This window comes from Myxocyprinus asiaticus, chromosome 10, assembly GCF_019703515.2.
Source record: "Myxocyprinus asiaticus isolate MX2 ecotype Aquarium Trade chromosome 10, UBuf_Myxa_2, whole genome shotgun sequence".
NCBI classification, from domain to species: domain Eukaryota; kingdom Metazoa; phylum Chordata; class Actinopteri; order Cypriniformes; family Catostomidae; genus Myxocyprinus; species Myxocyprinus asiaticus.
Window position 1 is genome coordinate 50,842,501 of NC_059353.1, and position 22,508 is coordinate 50,865,008.

The window sequence follows — 22,508 nt, forward strand, 5'->3', positions numbered from 1 at the left end:
TTGTTCTGTAGTAATGTGGTCGAGACGTTATATTACAGCTCGTCTTTATCTGCCGTCTCTGTCTTTGTCCCTCTTTTATTACTCAAGAAAATAAATTGCTGTTAATCAGGTGAACAGAGTTTCAGTAAACACTCTTAAAGCACAATTTTAGCATATTGTGAGAAGATTGAATGATTTTGTCACATGGTTAATGGTCATGTTGCTTCGCTGCTGAAATCTACGTGTTGTCTTTAGATAGGGAAGTGTTAAGACAGATATGGGTTTTCAAAGCTGATTGATTGCGTTTATCCGTCTGCTCTGATCTGATCAAATCTCCTTTGACCTGTTGACTTTGTTGAGACATGTTTTATCATAGTCATGTGATCATCTGCTCTACTTCTGCTGACATTTGACTTCTATTTACTTTAGGTTTGTTACTTTGTTCATTCGCTCATTTGTGCTCTTCCTCATTCGCTTACTCGTTCATGCTTTGTTCGATAATTTTTTTCATGCTTTTATCTCATGCACTCCTTTCATTTGGCAACACATTTGGTGCTGAAGAATATTAAAATTATTATCTGTGATAAACAGAAGTGTTTGCTTAACTTATATTAAAGCTGGAACATTCCTTTAACATACAGAATCTACAAAGCTCCTGTACGGTAATAAATGCTGTCTGTGCATTTGAAATTGATGACGGACCAAACAGGAAGTGTTTTTGCAGGCGGTTTAAAAAACACATGACTAATGGTTTCAAAACACAAAAGCACCAGTCTCAAATAAACAGCCTTAATGAATGTTCTGGGTTCAGTGCAAGTTAAGCTCTATCAACAGAGTTTATGGCATAATGTTGATTACTACAGAAAATAGTTGTTACAGTAACACACTTATTAGGGTGGTCTGTGGGACCAGCATTTAGGAGGGTTTCAAAAGCACAAATATGAAGTTTGTATTTTTGTGAAACTTGCATGACATTTTCAGTTAAAAAATATTCAGTTTTATTATTTGAGCTGTAAAGCAATGTTCCCTCTAATTTTTGTTACTAAACAAATCCGATTTCTATTGGGCATACTCTTCAGCCACTTGTGCAAAAATTGTGTGTGTGTGTGTGTGTGTGTGTGTGTGTGTGTGTGTATATATACACACACACACACACACACACACACACACACACTAATAATACTGTTGTCATGGTACCAAAAGTTCGAGTCCGTACAGATACCAGAGAAATTTCAGTTCCAAAACCAATTTCGATACCACAGAAAAAATGTGCCAATGTGATAATGTGCTACTGAACACACTCCTTTAGCCTAAAGTTACATTTCAATGTAAATAATACATTAAAAGATATGCATGTTTCCTTCAAGTGTTTCTAACACTTGTTTGTTTTTTAAGCAAGGCCCTACTGAAATCCGATTTATTTTTTCCCCAAATCCTTTTTTTTTTTTTTTTCAGAATTTCATGTTTTAAAGTTTAATTTAATTTATCAAAATGGTGTCCAATCAAACATTTTTCCTTAAACTTTTAAAAACTTTAACAAGTACAAAATAGAACAATTACTTATCAACATACCATTGCATTTTTTAACAAACTTATTCAGTACAAAAGCACTCTTGCTTTTGATATATTGCTTAATTTTATTATTATTATTATTATTATAATTATTCATTATTATTATTATTGTTATTTCTACAGTATTACATTTTACTATACAGTTATAATGTATTTCTGTTGCAGTTTCTTCAATTTCAAGTGTTTAGCTTTTATTATGAATCGTGCTTTTATTTTTACATGTATTTTTGACGGAAGCTTAACCTCTCAGGATAAACAGTTCGCTACATGGCCCCATGTGATCGTTAAAGCACAAATGCTGTGATTTAATTATATAAATTATATAAAAATAACACTTCAGAGTGGATTAGTGCTCTGCTCTGTCATCTCCTACAACGCGAATGATTCTCATAGTCTGTGGAGTTTTCACACATTCATTTAAAGCTCATGCAGCTCATACAGACCAAGATTGCAGCATTTCGCAGTTTAATAATTTAACTAGGACATATCACGATTTTAATTTGATTAGTTGTGCAATTCAGTGTGAAAGTAATAACAGAGCACACGCTCAAATAAGTGTGTGAGCATTTGAAAGCAATCGTGTGTCAGTAAGACAGTGTGCGGGTATCGGATTGAGTCGGTGCTCGGTACTAACGGTACTGTAGAATCACTGATATCGTTACATCTTGTTTATTTTAGTACCGGCTTGGTACCGAATTACCGGTATTTTTGACAACACTAATATACAGTTAATCGCATATATAAATATTTGCTGAGAATGTCCCTCAAATAACACTGATTAGATATATAATGATTAAATAATTATAAATAGTTGTATTTAAATAATTATAAATTATATTGTCAACATTAGTGAACATCATTAGTTAGCATGAACTAACAATGAATAATACTTTTACAGCATTTATTAATCTTAATGTTAATTTCAACATATACATTTTTTAAAATCAATAATTATTTAACATTAATGTACTATGAACTAGCAACGAACAATACAATTTTTATTAACTTTAACAAAGATTAATAAATGCTGTAAACAATATATTATTAGGCCTTGTCTAATGATGCGTCGATGTACACCTGCGTCAGATGGATGCTTTTGGTGCATCTCGGTTGCATTGCATCATAAACACCATTTTTAGGTCACTGTGTCAAGTTAAACGTAGTTTGAAACTTGCACGTCTTGAGATCCCTGTGTTCGGATTTGCGCTCCAAGCTGTGTTTGTACGCAAATACGTGTTCTCATCTTGTGCTGTCTGCTCTCGGTGAGTGTGGTTTGTTCTCTGTATAAGCTGCTCGTTGCCTATATAGCGAGTTTTGTTTACTGCCCCCTGATGAAAACAGGTGGTACTCCAAGCTTGAATTGCTCATATGGAAGGAATATTCCTTATCACAGTTCAGGGACGTTAACGCATTATTATTTTAATATAATTAATCACACTGAATTAACGTGTTAAATCAACATCCCTAATATATATATATATATATATACACACACACACACACACACACACACACACACACACACACACACACACACCGATTAGCCAAAATATTAAAACCACCTAATCGCATAGTTTTTTTGTAGTTAATCATGATTAATCACAGATTTTGTAAGTGCTGAAATTTAACACTATATATCCACTTCTCCTGTCAAAATTCATTTATTTACATCTTAGGAAAGAAAACAAAACAAAATTTAACAAGATAATGCTTTATTGACATTTTCCAAACAAAGCCTTCCACAGTATAAAGATAGAAATGCTCTAAAATATCACCAATTCAAGTAACATTAAACATTTCGCAAGGTCTCATTGGGAGTTTGACTAATTGAAAGAACTAGTCCCCACATAGGTTGACTTTTCATTGCAATGGGCATTAAATCCCTTAAACTCTCATCCTCCACAATATTGATCAGTCAGTAGACTGTGACTAGACACTTTACTACAGCAATCGTGAAGCCGCATTCAAAATACACGTCAAGGCGTCATTTGAACTCCACATGAAAAGCGCTTGCAGACAAAACAGTCTCGTTCTGCGTTTTGGTGATGGTTAAGATGTGGTGTGCTTCTGTGGTAAAGTGCACCTTACATAAGCTGAAAAATACTTGATTTATAATCAAGTCCCATCGGGGCTTGTTCTGTACATCAAATAGCGTTAAGAGGTCTAGGTGTTTATGCAGGTTTATGCTGTATAAACTGTGATTGTGTTACTCGCGATTAAGAAAAATTAATGCGTTAAACTTTATAAATTAACTGCATGCGTTAATGCGTTAATTCTGACAGCTCATATATATATATATATATATATATATATATATATATATATATATATATATATATATATATATATATATATATATATATATATACACACACACTAAATATCAATATATTGTTTTGATCAGCATGTTATTTTATCGATATTTTTTGGAGGCATCGATATATAAACAATAGCCGACATTTAAAGTAGAAACCTAATTTGCGTGCATTCCAATTTATTTCATTGGCCTTCTGTTTAATATAGTCTGGCGTAATAGCGTTGGGAGACCACAAGAGGGTGATATGTCGATAAATGTGTTCGCTTGTTCATGCTTTTGTTTCTCTCATGCACTCCGGCATGTGTGCACAGCTTAGGGGGAACATTGCTGTTTTCTAAATCATCCTTTTAGAGGTGCAACTACTTTTCTAGGTGGATAAACTTCTGATTGTGTGTTATAGACATAAACAGTCTTTTTCTGGTGTCCTTGTGCGTATCGTGTGAAGTTACAATTTCTGTCGAGCAAGAGCATTCGCAGTATTTCGTCTGGGTCACATCAAGTCACATTTCAAACTGCTGCTAAGCATGAGTTCACAGATTCACATCATTGATTTGGGGTGAAATGAAGCTTTTGCACACTTAAGATCTCCTGTCAGGGTTGATTGGGTCATTATTATCTTGACAAATGTTAAAGTTGATTTCCATTCTCTGTCTGTCTTAAAACAAGGACTGGTAAGACATTATTTGAGCCTCAAGCTGCTGTGGTTTCCTGAGCGTTTCTACACACCTCAAACCGTCCAACGATTCATCTGTGTCCAACACATTTCAACCAACACCGTTCAAGATGATTCATCTGTTTGTTCAGTGTCCACAATTGCAAATATGATGTTGTTTTCAGCATTTTCAATAGCATTTATGAAGTGTGTTATTGTTTCTTAGCACATACATTTTATTGAAAGTTTGAAGAATTTATTAATGTGTTAATGGCTGCATTAATTTGTTTTCTTAAGATTTAGTATTTTATACTAAATATGAAACAAAGCCAAAAAATGAAGAAAATTTACCAGAAAGTTTTTCTGTTTTACATAATTATCTTTGTGTTCTTGTAAGGGCGGAGTATCGATACAGTTTTCCCAATTTGAATCGATTCTGATTCACTCCGATTCATTTCCATTCTAATATCCTTTTTTCTCTCAGCTAATGCTGTAAATTATACAAGAAACCTTCAAACTTGGTACATTACCAAAATATTAATTAAAAAAAATTTAGCAACAAGGCCCAAATTATGCAGTTCAATTGCATCGATTTGTTGGACAGATATAATAATACGCACAACCAAAACTGAAGTGAACTTTAAAAGGAAAAGATCGATCTTGGGGTTTTAAGAGTTAATTTTGATTAACCGTAAGATCGGTTTTACATAGTTGTCTTTGCGTTCTTATTAGGGCTGAGTATCGATACAAATTTCCTGATTCGATTTGATTCTGAATCACAAGTTTACGATTCAATTTCAACTTTGATACGATTTGATTCAATTCTGATTCATTTGGATATATTTCAATAATAATATCCATTTTGTGTATGAAAGAAATTCTCGGCTGATGTTTATAATTATACAGAGAACCTTCTAACTTATTAAGATTGTGACTAATTGGAAAATCTACGAAATTCAACCTTTACTGTATCTGGGGGGTCTGGGTAGCTCAGCGAGTATTGATGCTGACCATCACCGCTGGAGTCACGAGTTCGAATCCAGGGCGTGCTGAGTGACTCCAGCCAGGTCTCCTAAGCAACCAAATTGGCCTGGTTGCTAGGGAGGGTAGAGTCACATGGGGTAACCTTCTTGTGGTCGTGATTAGTGGTTCTCGCTCTCAATGGGGCGTGTGGTAAGTTGTGTGTGGATCGTGGAGAGTAGCATGAGCCTCCACATGCTATGAGTCTCCGCGGTGTCATGCACAACGAGTCACGTGATAAGATGCACGGATTGACTGTCTCAGAGGCAAATGAGACTTGTCCTCCGCCACCCGGATTGAGGTGAGTAACCGCACCACCACGAGGACCTACTAAGTAGTGGGAATTGGGCATTCCAAATTGGGGGAAAAAAAATGGGATTAAGCATAGTTTCGATTTCAAATAGATGCTTTTAAAACACATTCCTCTCCCTCAAACACTCCATCAGAGCTTTCTATAAAGTCTTACAGAGGAAGTATTTTAAACCACAATAATGTCATGTGATCGCTTTCTTCATATTTGAAGAGGAAGGATGGATAACTATAGTCATCATGGAAGTTTCAAACCATTTTTAACACTCTGAAATTCAAACATTTTTATAGCGAGCTATTTTTATATGCATTGAATCATTTCGGTTTTGGCACGTATGTTGCACTAACACTCCAACACATTGAAGCTGAATGTGCTTTTCCATATTTACTGTTTATTTTAAACCTGAATGGTTTTTTTATAAGGTCATGGAAAGGTCATTTAAGTTCTAAAATAATTACTTCATTTTATCATTTGACGTCTCAGAATCACAGCTGCTGTAAGAGGAAAATTGTTTAATAAAAGTGATTTCTAATTGATTGTGATTAATTTCTGTATGTTTGCCAAAGACGATGTGCATATGGGTAGTTAACACAGAACGTGTCCATTTTATATCAACACTAAGGTTTTAGGTTAAAATGGATATGATTTTAAAAAGTAGTGTGTATCGTAGGTGCTGTAAAGTCACCATTACTTTAAGTTCATTTAAAAATCACATTTTTGCCTTCACTAATGATGTATTAATTATTTTAATGTAATTTCTTTTTGGGAAAAAAAAAAAGTTTAGAAAATACAAAATCCATGTGGTTTCTCAATTAATATATAATGAAATCAAAAGCTGCATGCATAATATTGATAACATAATTTGCTAAATTTTGTTTGTTGTATTTCATGTTAACTACCCATATATAAATACTTCATCACTAATGATCCATAAACTAATGAATAAGCACTAATGATAGATTGATTGTCGATTCGGATTGTTAAAAAAAAAAAAAAACACAAAAAAATGCAATATAATTTGTTTAATTTTTCCAGTTGTTCAGAAATCATAGTTTGATGTATAGAAATGAAATTCAAATTGCTGCTATTTTCTATGTTGCGATTTTCATGTATTGATGTTGACATTTCACTTCAATCAAACACTGAATAAAATCCACAACATTTCAAAACTAAACTGCCTCTAATTGTTTTGAAACGTGTCACAAAAGGGCCCTCGATTGTACCAATTGTAGCATCACACCCTTGATATGGTGACCTTTGACCTTTCACCTATGACATACATCCCCTCCCGCCTTTTTCCCCGCATCTGTTCACAGCAACTGTGAAGTTTTGCTTCAGTTTCGTCTGGTCCACTTCTGCAGCAGCAGCACAAAGACTGTGTGTTCAGCAGTTTTTGTTGTGGCTTTCTGACCTCGTGCCATTGTCAGAGGTTCTGAAGTGGAACCAAGTTTCTGGGATAGTTTCAATAGTGTAAAATGGTGTGTGAAATTACAGTTTGGTGGTTTGTATGTCAATGGTTTTCATGTTTAGTTGTGCATCTGTGTGAATTAATAGTGTCTCTATTTAGACAGTCACGCAACCAATCGATTTGCTTAGCCAAACTTTCAGCCAAGACGAGACCACAGTTGGTTTTGTTTTGACATGTCGTTCAGGGGCGGGTTTATCTGAAAATTGATAATAGTGTGGCAGTATTTATGAACATTTGTACAGAAAACACAAAAAAAAGTGGAAAAATGTGACTCTGATCGGCAATTTTGTCCATCGGTAGGTAAGAAGTACTAATTATTTCACAGACGAATACAGTTCTGCTTATGGATATCTAGTTCACTTGCTACTAAGCGCCAAAAACAAATAGTTGCCAATCAGATTAGAAATGCCATTTTTGGGAGGCCTGGGTAGCTCAGCAAGTATCGACACTGACTGCCACACCTGGTGTCGCGAGTTCGAATCCAGGGTGTGCCGAGTAACTCCAGCCAGGTCTCCTAAGCAACCAAATTGGCCCGGTTGCTAGGGAGGGTAGAGTCACATGGGGTAACCTCCTCGTGGTTGCTATAATGCGGTTCTCGCTCTCAGTGGGGCACGTGGTGGGTTGTGTGTGGATGCCGCAGAGAATAACGTGAAGCCTCCACACACACTATGTCTCCGCGGTAACGCGCTCAACAAGCCACGTGATAAGATGCACGGATTGACGGTCTCCGACGCGGAGGCAACTGAGATTCGCTATGCCACCACGAGGACTTGGAGCACATTGGGAATTCCAAATGGGGAGAAAAAAATAAAAATAAAATCACGCAATGAATCATGTCCCCAGACCTTAATAAGGAATATTCCTACTGTACCATTGGAGCAATTCAAGCTTGAAGTGCCACCTGTTTTCAGCAGGGGGCAGTATGCAAACTCCAGCTGTCCAGACAACAAACCACACTCAGGCTTGATTGACACTAACGACAACACAAGATAAAACCGCGTTCTTGTGTTCAAACACAACCGGACGGAGCGCCATTCTGAACGCAGAGACCTCGAGACGTGTTTTTCTAAGTTTCGCACTACGTTTAACTTGACACAGCGTCCTAAAAACCTTGCGTTTGACACGACACAACCAAAGTGAGACGCTCCAAAAACGTCCATCTGACGCATGTGTACATTGATGTGTCCTTAAAAAAAAAAACCTTATAATAAATCTGTCTCAGACAGATTGTATTCAGTTGCAAAATGGATTAGCCTATGTTCAATTATATGCAAATAAACAATGTATTGCCTTCTAAGCCACTTTTTGTAATGTCTTATCGATGCTTTACCTGTCTGCAACAATCATATAATGCATTTGAATTATCTGATTTAGGAAAACGCAGATGTATCGGCTGCTGATGTTTATCAGCCATTTATTGACCAAATTAAAACCATCGGCATATTGAAAAACCGATAGTTGATTTATAATGAATTAGTAACACACTTTGTGCGGCACTTGCCTATAAACCATCCAAAACACTTTGAAACCAGCAGACTTTGACTTCTGAGATATCAGAAATTATTTATTAGAACAGTAAAAAAGCTTTTGTAGCTGTTCATAATTTTTTTTTTTTAAGCATTCCTAAATAAAACTGATGTCAGGACAAAATAAGGTAAGTGGCAAAATATCTGTATCGGCCTATAGTTTGTTAAAATCGGTATCGATATCGGCCAAAAAGTTTCATTTCGGTGCCTCCCTAATCTGAATTATTATATTTATAATGATTGCAATAGAACTATTTATAATAATTTAATCATTATGTATTGAATTATTGTTATTTGAGGGGCTTTTATCAGCAAATATTTATATATTAATTCAATAATAAAAAAAATGTAATCGATTGACAGCCCTAATATACAGTGGCAAGAAAATCTCATCTTCAAAGTCACAGGTATGGACAAACACAATGTGCATAAGCTAACAACACACAAACAATTATAATCTTTCATGTCTTTATTGAACACATCCCATTAATCATTCACAGTGCTGTGGAAAAAGTAAGTGAACCCTTTGGTTTAATAACTGGTCGATCAATAATCTCAATCAAGTGTTTCTGGTAGCTGTGGATTAGACCTGCACAACGTTCAGAAGGAATTCTGGATCATTCTTCCTTACAGAACTGCTTCAGCTCAGACATATTCTTAGGATGTCTGGTGTCTCTCTTGAGGTCATTCCACAGCATCTCTATTGGGTTAAGGTCTGGGCTCTGACTGGGACACTTCAAAAGGTGGATTTTCTTTTTTTGAAGTCATTCTGTAGTGGATTTACTTTGATGTTTAGGGTCATTGTCTTGCTGCATCACTCAACTTCTACTGTGCTTCAGCTGGCACACAGCAACCCTGACATTATCCTGTCGGATATCTTGATAAACTTGGGAATTCATATTTCCCTCTCTGATGGCAAGCGGTCCAGACCCCAAATTATGAAACTCCCTCCACCATACTTCACCGTTGGGATGATGTTTTCATGTTGGTATGCGGTGCCCTTTTTACGCCATATGTAGTGCTGTGAGTTCTCCCCAAACAATTCAACCTTAGTATCAACAGTCCACAAAACATTTTCCCAGTAGCACTGTGGAGTGTCAAGGTGGTCTTTGGCAAACTTCAAGTGCGCAGCCTGTTTTTGTAGGAAAGCAGCGGCTTCTTTCATGATGTCCTGCCATGAACACCATACCTGTTTAGTGTTTTCTGTATAATAGACTCATGAACAGAGATGTTAACCGGTTCCAATGATTCCTTCAAGTCTTTATCTGTCACTCTAGGGTTCTTTATTACCTCATTGAGCATTCTGCGGTGTGCCCTTTGAGTCATCTTGACTGGACGGCCACTTCTAGTGAGAGTACCTATAGTACTAAATCATCTCCATTTATAGACATTTTGTCTAACTGTGAACAGATGAATATCTAAGCTTTGAGATCACTTTGCAACCCTTAGAAGCAACAATTCTTGATCGAAGGTCTTCTGAGATATCTTTTTTTGTGAGGCATGGTCCACATCAGATGCTTCTTGTGAATAGCAAACTCAAAATGTTTGAGTGCTTTTTATAAGTCAGAGTAGCTTTAACCCACACCTACAGTCTCGTTTCATTAACTGGATGCCAGGTTTGCCAACTCCTCACTCTAATTAGCTTTTGTGGACGTCATTAGCCTAGGGGTTCACATACTTTTTCCAACCTACACTGTGAATGTTTGAATGATGTATTCAGCTATGTACAAGAACAATACAATAATTAGTGTTATTAGTTAAAACAGACTTGTTCATTATTGTAACTTAGATGAAGATCAAACCAGATTTTAAGAGACATTTATACATAAAAGCAGGTAATTATTGCCACTGTATATGTATATGTTCTCTTCCTTATGCTATGCTTTTGTTGGTTCAGATCATTATCACGTTCATTATATCATTGTGTTGTGCGTTTATTATTTTGTAGGTCAATTTTCACGAGGACAGTCTGAAGTCAGATGATCTTGACAGAGCAGACGGGTCTGTTCGACTGAGGGCGGCGAGAAAACCAACGTCCACATTCAAGGGCACTTTAATGCACATCAGGTAAATTACTGTGCTCATGTTTGATTCAATCCAGCAGTCAAAAGATTCAAAACTGTAATTCTGTCATCATTTACTCACCATCATGTTGCTCCAAACCTGTATGACTTACTTTTAAGTTTCTGCTGAGTTTTCATGCTAAAATGTAAAATCTAATGACTAAGCACATGAAACTTCAAACAATTCCTTGGAATGTAAACAACAGAGCAGAATTTTAATCCTGTCACAAGCTTTTGAACTTTTTCAGGTGATTGTTTACACCACGACACACTAGTTAATCCATACTGGAATGAATGAGATAAAATGAAAGGGAGCCGACATTAGAAACACTTGGACTCGTCTGATATTCGTCAGCTTAGATGTTTCTAATGCCGTTTAGATCTAGTGTGTGAAATAACTGGATTCTGATGGATTTTACTCGAGCCCTGCAGCCATCAGTCATGTGTTCTTCAATGTTTCACAAAGCTTGTGTGAATCATGTCAAATAATTTAAATATAAATCATGTGTATACTAGAACTAGGGGAAATATGAAATATTCACAATACTGAATATTTGCAATGATTTTGCTTGCGATATAAAATTAAGCAACATAAATGTGTGTGATGATTTTAATGTCCTTTTTATTTTGGCCATTAGATTAGTTATATGATTCTTTGTCTAGTGAATCACGAGTATAAGAGCATTAAGACATGTTTTAACAGCGTCTCTGATTTAAACTTCAGCATTAGACTTGGTATGTTCTATTCATTTCTGAGAATCGGTTCAAGCGGTCTGTTTTAGTGAATTGGTTTAAATCAATTTCAAGCTTATACATCATTCATAACCCGATGGTTTTCATCTAAAACTATATTGTAAGTCATTAATAAATTCTGTTCATATGTGTTGAAAGATTGGTATTTTTGGCATGTTAGCTGACAAATATTACATTAATTAATATGCTTTTTTTTTCTTTTTTTTTAATAAAATGTAGAAATTGACATTTCAAAATATAGCAAGTCCAGTGTGATACATGTGAAGACATATTTTTAATCAACATTTCCGTGCAATTTTATCCAAATATAACGTAATATACAATTTATATTAACATCTAAAGTGAGAATTATTAGTGATTTGAATGAATTTCCTGTTACTCATAACTGCTCAATACAACGTTTTCTTTTTCAAAACAACTGTACAACTCAAGTACACAACATTAATACTTCTTTACTATGTTTTTAAGATAAATCTATTATATTTACTCTCATGAACTGTTGAATGTGGATGTGTGAGTATTCTGAAAGGCTGCAGAGTAAAAATTGGACAATTTCCTTTTTCAAGCTCTATTTAGACTAATGTGTGCATGAACTTTTACTCTAGCCACACCCCCTTTAGACAGTAGTACCTTTGAATTAGTTTATTTCTTATGTGTGATATATATTTCATGTCTGTTTTGTACAGGAATTTGTGTGTGATTGTCTGTGTGTGACTGTGTGTGTGTGTTTGTGTGTGACTGTATGTGTGTGTGTGACTATGTGTGTGTGTGTGTGTGTGTGTGAGACTGTGTGTGACTGTGTGTGTGTGAGACTGTGTGTGACTGTGTGTGTGTGAGACTGTCTGTTTGCGAGTGTGACTGTCTGTGTGTGTGTGTGTGTGTGAGACTGTCTGTGTGTGTGTGAGACTGTCTGTGTGTGTGTGCTGTATTGGGTGTGTGTGTGAGACTGTCTGTGTGTGTGTGTGAGACTGTCTGTGTGACTGTGTGAGACTGTCTGTGTGACTGTGTGAGACTGTCTGTGTGACTGTGTGAGACTGTCTGTGTGACTGTGTGAGACTGTCTGTGTGACTGTGTGAGACTGTCTGTGTGACTGTGTGAGACTGTCTGTGTGACTGTGTGAGACTGTCTGTGTGACTGTGTGTGTGTGACTGTCTGTGTGCGTGTGTGTGAGACTGTCTGTGTGTGCGTTTGTGTGTGTGTGTCTGTCTGTCTGTGTGACTGTCTGTCTGTGTGTGTGTGTGTGTGTGTGTGTGACTGTCTGTGTGTGTGTGTGACTGTGTGTGAGACTGTCTGTGTGTGTGTGAGACTGTCTGTGTGTGTGTGTGACTGTGTGTGAGACTGTCTGTGTGTGTGTGTGACTGTCTGTGTGTGTGTGAGACTGTCTGTGTGTGTGTGAGACTGTCTGTGTGTGTGTGAGACTCTGTGTGTGTGTGTGCTGTATTGGGTGTGTATGTGTGTGTCTGTCTGTGTGTGACTGTGTGTGTGTGTGTGAGACTGTCTGTGTGTGTGTGTGTGTGTGTGTGTGAGACTGTCTGTGTGTGTGTGTGAGACTGTCTGTGTGACTGTGTGTGTGACTGTCTGTGTGCGTCTGTCTGTGTGCGTGTGTGTGAGACTGTCTGTGTGTGCGTTTGTGTGTGTGTGTCTGTCTGTCTGTGTGACTGTCTGTCTGTGTGTGTGTGTGTGTGTGTGTGTGAGACTGTCTGTGTGTGTGTGTGTCTGTGTGACTGTCTGTGTGTGTGTGTGACTGTCTGTGTGTGTGTGTGACTGTCTGTGTGTGTGTGTGTGAGACTGTCTGAGTGACTGTGTGTGTGTGACTGTCTGTGTGCGTGTGTGTGTGTGACTGTCTGTGTGTGTGTGTGACTGTCTGTGTGACTGTGTGTGTGTGTGTGACTGTCTGTGTGTGTGACTGTCTGTGTGTGTGTGTGTGACTGTGTGTGAGACTGTCTGTGTGTGTGTGAGACTGTCTGGTGTGTGTGTGAGACTGTCTGGTGTGTGTGTGAGACTGTCTGGTGTGTGTGCGAGACTGTCTGGTGTGCGTGTGTGAGACTGTCTGTGTGCGTGTGTGAGACTGTCTGTGTGCGTGTGTGACTGTCTGTCTGTGTGTGTCTGTGTGACTGTCTGTCTGTGTGTGTGTGTGTCTGTGTGACTGTGTGTGTGACTGTCTGTGTGTGTGTGTGTCTGTGTGACTGTGTGTGTGACTGTCTGTGTGTGTGACTGTGTGTGAGACTGTCTGTGTGTGTGTGTGACTGTCTGTGTGACTGTGTGTGTGTGACTGTCTGTGTGCGTGTGTGTGAGACTGTGTGCGTTTGTGTGTGTGACTGTCTGTCTGTGTGACTGTCTGTGTGTGTGTGTGTGTGTCTGTGTGACTGTCTGTGTGTGTGTGTGTGTCTGTGTGACTGTCTGTGTGTGTGTGTGTCTGTGTGACTGTCTGTGTGTGTGTGTGTCTGTGTGACTGTCTGTGTGTGTGTGTCTGTGTGACTGTCTGTGTGCGCGAGACTGTGTCTGTGTGTGCGCGAGACTGTGTCTGACTGTGTGCGTCTGTGTGTGCGCGAGACTGTGTCTGACTGTGTGCGTCTGTGTGTGCGCGAGACTGTGTGTGTGACTGTGTGTGTGACTGTGTGCGCGCGCGCGCGAGACTGTCTGTGTGTGCGCGCGCGCGCGAGACTGTCTGTGTGCGCGCGCACGCGTGCACGCAGTTCCAGTGAGAGACAGAAGTGTGTGAGAGAGTTTGGGAAAGGTGCTAAATGTAAGTGAAGTGTTTATAAGTAAAAAATCTCATTAATAGAAGTAAAAAAAAAAAAAGAAAAAAGAAATAGACACAATATCATGTGTAAAACCACAATTAATGCCCAGGTCAAAATTCACCCACGAATGCAAATATTATCTCTTAATTTTTTATTTAAAAATCTGAAAAAAACAAAAAACAAAAAAAAAAAAAAAAATGCCGTTCATTCATTTATTAATGCCGTTAATGTGTAATACGACCCTTTATATAAATCATAGTTCATGAGAAGCGAGTCAATTCGTCACATGCATTGACCGTCGGGAAACAGATGTTGGGAGACATTATGTGGATACTTGCGCCAAGCATTTTATCAGTGTAGCACAGCAGTAGAACATGCACGCAAAGTACAGATAAAGCTCAGAACTTTGTAACATGATTGCAGTGGCGCGGTGCGAGCACAAAGTGAAAGTGTGAACTCGAGGTGATTGTCTGTGTTCCATGACTGCATATAACGTGCCAGTAAAGGCAGCCGGTGGAGTTTCTGGTGCCCCCTAGAGAGTTGGTGCCCCACACAGACTGTGTAATATTTGCATAGGGAGTGGCGGTACTCATTACCGGCTAACGGAAACCCTGCTGCTGTCTACAAGGTTCTGTCACAATGTCTCTGTTTGATAGTGCACTAGCCAATGCAGAAGTTAGAGACATTGCTGCAGGTAATCTACACTGTCATTAACCCATTTAATCCCACCGGTTACAATTGTGACTGAGGTCTAAAAGGAGTTTTGATGTATTTTGCACAGAGTTGTCAACTGTAAATGACAGTGGAGACTTTTTTGCATGAGTGGTGCTAATAGACACATGACTAGAGCTATTTAATTCCCATGTGCTCCTGGAAAGATTATGTCTGTCATCATTTCTTACAACTACCATATTTTGTACATAATTTGAATTTAGTTGTGCTGTGTTCATTTTCTGTTGTTCAACTCAGTTGGTGGGGTAGGTTGTGTGTGGATGACTGAAATATACATCTGGATGAAACATATTTTGTATACTCATGTTTATAAAGATATTGCGATTAATCGCGATTAACTACAGAAATTATGCGATTAATCGCGATTTAAATATTTTGCTCGTTTGACAGCCCTTGTATTTTTATAATGTATTTTCATAGTTTAATATTGAAAGTCTGGGTCTGGGACAAGACTAAAACAGTCAAATCTATACATAAAAGACATTTGAAAAGTAGCAAACAAACGATGAAGGCCTGGTAAAAAGCTTCAGTTCCGTTTCAATAGTCTAGTTTCCATCTACTTTTCGCGCAATTTTGTTATCGACAAAGTGAAAATGCGTAAAAGAAAGTTTGGGAAATTTGCCGTCTTCTGCTTGTTTCCATTCAAATCGCTTTTATGGAAAAAAATGGTGTGCGTGATGACGTCATGCTTAAAAAAAACACTGTCGCATAAGTTTTGGTTTATCGCAAAAGAAATCTGCCCTTAAACCGTTTCCATACAGAAATGTGTGTTTATCGCTAATTGTGTACCTTTCACCTCCCCAGATGTCCCTATTTTTTCTTCTGAAGTCTTTGTAAAATGGGGAGATTATTGAGACTATTCATTGAAATTAGCCAGTTTACTGTCATTTTAATTTCACAAATAAAAACAAATCAGAAGACGAGGAATTGCAATCAAAAGGGAGCAGTTGCCCTTCTGATAGGACTGTAATATTGGTCCTGATGTTGCGCCTACCGCAGTTTGACACCGGTTTCGACCCGAAAGCGAATCATCATGGCCCTGTTCAAGCTGGCAACCTGCATCAAGTAGTGGAGGAAACTTTCAGTCTTATAATATGAGGAGCATCCATCCATGTGTATATGCTGTGTGCACAACTATTAAAGAAAATCTGATGCGGTGTAATATCAGGGTTTACATATGATACATTCTTGATATTCAATAGGCTATTTTGAACAATCATCTAATCTAAAGCATCGCCAACAGGGTAGGGCTAATTTAAATTTGTGTAAAGGAAAGGCATATATAGGTCTAAACATATTATTTTTTCATTTGGTAATTCATTTGTTTTAATTTAATGCTTTATTCGTTTGGTAATTTATTTAATTTAATACAGGGAATTTTGCCAGCATTTTTTCAAAAGTAAGCTAAACAATAATTTTATAGAATTGGGCTATATGTTAATGTTCCAAAAAAGCACACTGAAGCTTTTCTCCTAGTATTGTGTATTTAGTTTTTAATTTAAAACATCTTTGCGCACAGAAATATGTTTTTTGTATTGTGGGTTAATTCCATGACTGCCGTCTAATATTTTGAACGGTGTGGAAAAGCCACTTTAATAAATAAACGGATGTAATAATTTGTTCTCCTTGTACTTATCGATGACAGGTGCATGATACGAGATATTTGTGTTGGCACTCCTGGAAGTGTCATGTTTGCAGCATCGCATCTGTGCTAAGATCAGTCCATAATAATGTACAATAAACTGTCTTTCAAGGATGTGTACCTTGTTGTCATGATTAACACAAGCTAACAATTGGGGTAAATTCTGTCATGTGACAATATATTTTTGCATTAATGCCAGTTTTCTTGACAAAGTGTTTCCGAACCAGTTTTTCATGACATTTGAAGTATCGACATAGAGTTTGTGTGCTAGAGTTAAATGGAAAAATATTATGTCAACACTTGTGAAATTTTAGCGATAATTTGCGTTTCCACCAGCTTTATTTTGATGCCCTAAAACATTTTTTTTGAAAAAAATCCGTGGATGGAAACGTAGTTTATGAGACCTTTATGTAACAAAGAAAAAGTTGACTTTTTTGATTTATAAATCAACCTCTGGATCAAGAAAATTATTTATAGATGTCAGAAAAATATGAAGGTACACCCAGCCCAAGTACACACTACATACATTGAGTATTAACAGTTGACAGTCATGGTGATTCGTGCAGCTTAGCAAGTTTGTGCATGAACACTGTTATGTTACTGTTATGTGTCACTCAATAAGAGGTTGCTGCTTTCCTTAGTTATATTTCGAAACACTGCAAGTTTGCACCCTTTTTTCTGGGTTTAGGGGTGTGTGTTTGACTGTCTGTTTTCTCTGTCTCAGTCCAGCAGAAGAGCTCAGTTTTGGTGCTAAAGAAACAGAGAAGAAATGTTTGATCATCCTCAACAATGTCACCAAGAACCATGTGGCTTTTAAGGTGAGACTCCATGTTTGTCCTCCTGAGGAGTTTAGTTCTTGAAATCGCTGGACACTGTTCTACAGTTTTTCTCTCTTTGGTTGTTTTGATGGGGCCTGTATTATTTTATGGTAAATGATCACGTGTTCTGTTGTGTGCAGGTTCGGACAACAGCTCCAGAAAAATACCGTGTTAAACCCAGTAACAGCAGCTGTGAGCCTGGAGCCAGTGTGGACATCATAGTTTCACTACATGGAGGTGAAGAACATCTCACGCTCTCTCTCACCAGATATTTATTTTCCTCTGTTCATTAACACAGTAAGTGCAAACACTCATTTACGTCAAGTTTGACTGGTAGTGTATATATATATATATATATATATATACACATCATCTTTTTTTCATTTGTTTGTTCATAAGTGCAGACTTTCATTTTATATACAGTATTTTATTTATTTTCATTTGTTCGTTCTATTATTTGGTCATAAGTGCGGCCTTTCGTTTTTTATACATTTATTTTCTTTTATTTTTTCGTTTGTTAATTAGTTTGTTCACAAGTGCGGACTTTCATTTTATACAGTATATATTTTATTTTTTTCGTTTGTTCATTCATTTGTTCTGAAGTGCAGTCTTTCCCTTTCATTCTCTTTAATTCTTCAAATAATTGTCTTTTTTTTCTGTCATTCATTTTTCCATTCTGTCTTTCATTCTTTAATCATTCTTTTATTCGTTATTTAGTGTGGACTTTCTCTTTCATTCTTTCATTTGTTTGTTTTTACTTGTAGAATATATTGAATTGCAGAATATCAATTTTATTTGTGTATTTGTTGTAGGGTTCCAGGCGTCACCGCAGGACCGGTTTCTCGTCATGGCAGCAGAGATGGAGTCGAGTGCTGGAGCTGCAATTCCTGATTTGGCTCAATTCTGGAAAGAAGTTTCCAAATCCAAAATCATGGAGCAGAGGTGATGTCTCACTCTAAACACCGGAGTTATATCTGCGAATCTTGCTCTATGAAATATATATCCAATGAAACAACAACTGGGAAACGCTATTAGTGGGAAATCCCAAGATACATCTGTGAAGCGCTCTCAGAACTGACCCACATTTCCACCGACTTGAGAGTCGAGTGAAGACACAACTGTGTGTTTTTCTGCATTGTGGCTTATTTATATTTTGTATTTGAAAAATAAAAATAGCTCCGTTTTTCAGTCTTTCCCATTCATTTCCTATGGTCGGTCAATTTTGACCATGAACAGTAAATGTCGCTTATTTTTTGATGACCGCTTATCGAATGAAGACCAAATTATTTTTGTATGTTCAGATGGCAAGTGGAGTTAAAGTCACCAAGTCTTGTACGTCTCAGATAAAGGAAACCATTTTTATTACATCAGGAAAAAGAGATTTCGGTCAAAAATGACCGAACAGTCGAGGTAGTGTTTTTGTCTTGTTTTCCATTTAAAAATATCGAATAATCTTTAAAATAATATTCATTTACCTGAGAAACAGCATACAAGATATATAGACTTGTTTCAATGAATATATCTTGAATATAAGTGTATTTCTCACCCGTTTATACTTCTGCCAGTACATTAAAACAAAATACCTTAAATTCAAGATTATATTGAACATTCTCTGTAAACACATTTTAATATCTTCTGCGGTATAGCTCCTAAAGTAAATATACCTCGATTTAAAGAAGTTTTATAAATTTAAATTGAAAAGCCAAAAAATAATAATTAAAATCGTATTTTGATGCACTGTATAATGGGCGAAGATAGGAAAAATAAAATCATGACAAAAGAAACGAGTGTTTTACTTTCGTTAATTTGAGTGAACTTGTCAAGAACTCAGTGCTGCAAGACATTTAAGATGATCAAGAGTAGATGAGATGATGTTTTAAATTAATAACTTGTTCTTTCATGTTCTCTTGCAGGTTACGATGTCACATTCTAGAGAGTCCCAAGCCAATTCGTAGTAATTCATTTGAAAGTCCATCAGTCACACCAACCAATGAGCATCAAGACCTGCAGACGATGGTAAGACTGGAAAAGTTGTTTAATAAATAATGGAGCCAAAATGACATGTCCAACGGGGGGTGCTATAAATGTTTACGCGTAAAGTGCTAAAGTCTCTGTATACATACGTTGGGCATATGAGGTATCATTTGAAAGCTTAGAATCTAAACTTCTCAGAGATAACCATCACGTCTGCATTTATGTTACTTAAGATAACAAAATAAGCCCTCAAAACATTCATGTTGAAAATGAGCGCCCCCCCAGAGGTAACGGGGTAGAAATATTTATATGAAAATAAAAGTCCTTCACATAACACATGACAAGTCATATATCAAATGAAAGCTCTCATTCTCAGGAATGTGACTGTATAGTTAATTGTGTTGTCCTGATACCACAGTTCAAAAGATTTTCAAAAGATTCACAAAAGTGAAATATGGATTTCTTAAAGTCATCTAATACAAATGTCTCATTTATGCTCCGATAACTGCTGCTGTAAGCCCCAAATAGCTAAAAACTTTATCTGCTTTTACCTTAGGCAGTTTAAAAAAAAAGAGCCATTTTTTTTTTACTTGTCTGTGAGCTTGCTTGGCTGAATGTTATATCTTAGATGTCCAGAACAAAATATGCCATCCAGAAGGAAAAGCATGCAAAACAAATTATCAGAAAAATATTTGTCTATTGATGATAAAATGTTATACATAAATCGCAAAGGGAGAGGATCTTAGCTTTCTAAATGACACCTAGATTGAGCTTGTGGTCCACTCAGAGGCCGAGATATTCAATGAAATAATGAGGGTGGTGCTTGAACTGAACATTAGACTGAATGTCTATGGACGAGCTCATCTGTGAGGGATAAAATGCATTAGAGCGCCACCTACATTTCAGATCTGTATATTGTGATGGAAGGTGATAAAGAAAAAATATTTTTTCTAGTGCTTTCTGCCACCTAGTGGAATAAGACTATTCAAAGTGAGGTAGAGTGAACAGAACCAGAATTACATGTTTACAAAGTTAGGACAACAACAAAAAAAATCTTTATCATAAGATAAACACAACATTATTTATGAATTACTGGAGTCTTTTTTTATTTGGGGGGGGGTTCTCTGAAAAATAGGACCAATTTTTTTGCAATTAGTCCACAGTATGTGTGAATGGTGAGCTTTTAAATATGAGTGTGAAATATTGTGGGCGGCAGCCCAAAAATGCACCAGAGTTTAAGATTTAACTCTGAGTTTAAGAAAATGAGCCTCATTTACTTTCCAAATACACATTTCTGGTCTTATTGTGTTTATAGACACAATATCACAATGTTTGTCATTATTGTATTTTAGATTTTCACTACTTCAATTTATTCTTCCATAATGGCTGTTTGGTTGAAATGATAATTCCTCTTGTGTGCGTGTATTAATATCGATTATCGATATTAAGAACCATTTCGGGCAGCACTATATTAACTCTATAGCGATGTTAACGTGACTCCCGCATGATGTTCTGGAAAAGTTGATGTGCTTTAAGAACTTGGAAGGAAAACTCAAGTTTTGACATTTGATGTCTCTCTGTTTGCAGTTGATGCGAATGATGTTGACTAATTCCCGTTTGGAGCAGAAACTGGAGTCATGTCTTTGGGTGCAGAAAGTTTTTGTGGTTCTGGTGTCGTTTCTACTGGCAATTAACTTTATCACGGTATACTCACTGTGGACATCATAAACCACGGTAAAGACTGAAGGGCCGAGCTGCTCGACCGGTTGGATCTTAACATGGAGGACACTATAGGGACACTTTGGAACATAGTGAACTTCACATTCTGCTCTGGTCCAAATCTACATCTGTATCTGTATAAAGCAAAATCTCAAAGCTAAATAATGTATTTTTATCACTCATCGCCAGAATAAACTAAGGTTTAATTTATGAAACATGTTGTGTAGAAATTCTTAATATTATGCAATTGTAATTAACTTGATTTGATTTTAATATATAGTATTTTTTTTTTTTAAGTATGAATGTATGAACATTAAAATTACCATTTGTATTTAACCATCTTAAAAGTAATCCATTTGAATCCAGTGGTTTAATCCATGTCTTCAGAAGTGAAATGATAGGTGTGGGTGAGAAACATCAATATTTAAGTCCTTTTTCATTATAAATCTCCACTTTCACTTCCACATTTTTTTTTTTTTTGCACAATTCACATTCTTCGTGCATATCGCCACCTACTGGGCAGGGAGGAGAATTTAAAGAAGAATAAAAAAAAAAGGACTTGAATAATGAAACAGTAGTCAGAATTATGCATTTTGATTATTATGAATGATATATATATTATATAATTAAAGCGTTAATAATTACTAATTGAACCGTTAATGAATCCGCCGATTCCTTAAGAGGAACTGGAATCAGAACTAGAATCATTCAATTCTTTTCGATTCCCATCCCTATAAGTGATTCCTTTTATAGGTACAAACACTAGTGCGCTATCACATCAAAGCCTACTGTTGCTTCCTTGGAATTTGAATTGGCCACATCCCACAGGATGGCGAAATGTAATTTATTTAACCCTAAATATTTATAACTACAGTTTTGACCAACACAAAATAGGTTTCGTTTGAAAGTTTAGAAGCTCTGCTTTACAATGCATGTAGTTATGAACAAAACTGAACAAGTGCTTTGAAATATGCAGACAAATCAGAAGCGTTCCGATAAAAAATTACATTATACATATTACAATCAGTAAAAACATCAAACTGATCAAATAGTCATGTGTCATATGTTGTTGGAAAGCTCTTGAGGAGTAAAATACAACCAGCCGATTTGTTTTACTCATAGACAAAAATATAATGAGTAATAGCTAAGTATATGTCTTTGACAATTATGTTGGTGTTGCTTATATGCCGCATTTTTTCTTATAACTTCACGAATATCA

General features: G+C 36.6%; 1 protein-coding gene across 1 annotated transcript in view; it reads left to right on the plus strand.

The window, feature by feature from the left end:
• Positions 1–22,508, plus strand: part of LOC127446990 (motile sperm domain-containing protein 2-like) — a 37,395-nt gene extending 14,887 nt beyond the window's left edge. Inside the window, exons 10-15 of the mRNA XM_051708411.1 lie at positions 10,793–10,911; positions 17,503–17,596; positions 17,737–17,833; positions 18,409–18,538; positions 19,510–19,612; positions 21,158–22,508. Coding sequence (XP_051564371.1) covers positions 10,793–10,911; positions 17,503–17,596; positions 17,737–17,833; positions 18,409–18,538; positions 19,510–19,612; positions 21,158–21,298 — 684 coding nt within the window. The 3' untranslated portion in view covers positions 21,299–22,508. The remainder of the gene's footprint in view (positions 1–10,792; positions 10,912–17,502; positions 17,597–17,736; positions 17,834–18,408; positions 18,539–19,509; positions 19,613–21,157) is intronic.